This window comes from Sinocyclocheilus anshuiensis, unplaced genomic scaffold, assembly GCF_001515605.1.
Source record: "Sinocyclocheilus anshuiensis isolate Anshui unplaced genomic scaffold, SAMN03320099.WGS_v1.1 scaffold1825, whole genome shotgun sequence".
Taxonomy (NCBI): domain Eukaryota; kingdom Metazoa; phylum Chordata; class Actinopteri; order Cypriniformes; family Cyprinidae; genus Sinocyclocheilus; species Sinocyclocheilus anshuiensis.
Genome location: NW_015536567.1, coordinates 47,596 through 48,687, shown reverse-complemented (window position 1 = coordinate 48,687; position 1,092 = coordinate 47,596). Strand labels below are relative to the sequence as shown.

The 1,092-nt window shown below is 32.7% G+C and overlaps 1 protein-coding gene across 1 annotated transcript in view; it reads right to left on the bottom strand.

Moving 5' to 3' along the window:
* Positions 1 to 1,092, bottom strand: part of LOC107702075 (receptor-type tyrosine-protein phosphatase mu-like) — a gene marked incomplete at its 5' end in the record, with an annotated part of 52,389 nt that overhangs the window by 7,639 nt on the left and 43,658 nt on the right. Inside the window, one exon of the mRNA XM_016504272.1 lies at positions 264 to 437. Within this exon, the coding sequence (XP_016359758.1) occupies positions 264 to 437 (174 nt within the window). The remainder of the gene's footprint in view (positions 1 to 263; positions 438 to 1,092) is intronic.

Here is a 1,092-nt window from a genome sequence, read left to right as displayed (position 1 = left end):
TATATATATATATATATATATATATATATATATAATTTAAAATGCAAAATGTTTATACATCATGTTAGCACTATATTACAGTACCACTATATTACAATATCAAAAGAGGATCATGCATTTGCATTAAAATAATGAGAATCTAAAGGTTAAATGTTTACTGTCACAAAAATCACGTAATTTTCCTCATGCAAAATCTAATTTTTGCAATCCTAATAATTTTGCGGTGACAGAGGGTAATAATGGGGCGAGGTGCGGTGGCGTACGTCCATGAGCGCGGCGTTGATGTAGTTGCTGCTCTCTCCGTCGATGGTGATGAGGAAGGGCAGGCAGCGGTCCGGAGGAAGCACATCCATGCAGCGGTTCTTCTCATGGTTCCGCGGCAGCAGAGCGATGCTACAGTCCTCCACACGCAGCGTCGGAGTCACCATGTTCAGCGTCTGACAACACCACAGACTGACATTATTTACACGTTAGCACTGAGGAATATATCATCAATCTAAAAATTACAGCTGATATAATAAACATAGACAGCATTCATTTTAGAAGTGAAATCGGCCTCTGAAACACTGCAAAAAATGACGTTCTGCTTCAGTATTTCTGTCTAGTTTTCCAGTACAAATATCTAAATATTCTTAGTAGTGCTGTCAAACCATTAATCGCATACAAAATAAAAGTTTTTGTTTACATACTATATGTGTGTGTACTGTGTATATTTATTATGTATATATAAATACACACACATACAGTATATATTTTGAAAATATTTACATGCCTATATTTATATTCATATAATTTATATTATATTTAATATATAAACAACATATTTTTCTGAAACACAGTACATGCATATATTATGTAAACAAAAACTTTCACTTTGGATGCACTAATTCTTACATCACGATACATTTAGTTGCAATATGCAAAACGACTTAAGATAATAATCAAAATTAAGCGAGTTTTGCTCATTAATCTGCCAATGAGGTCAGAAAAATAACCCTTTAAATGAAGTTTTAATTTTTCTAATTTTTCACTAACATTTGTTCTCGTTTTAAGCATAAACTCACTTCATTTTGATGCATTTTTTCCCAAAAA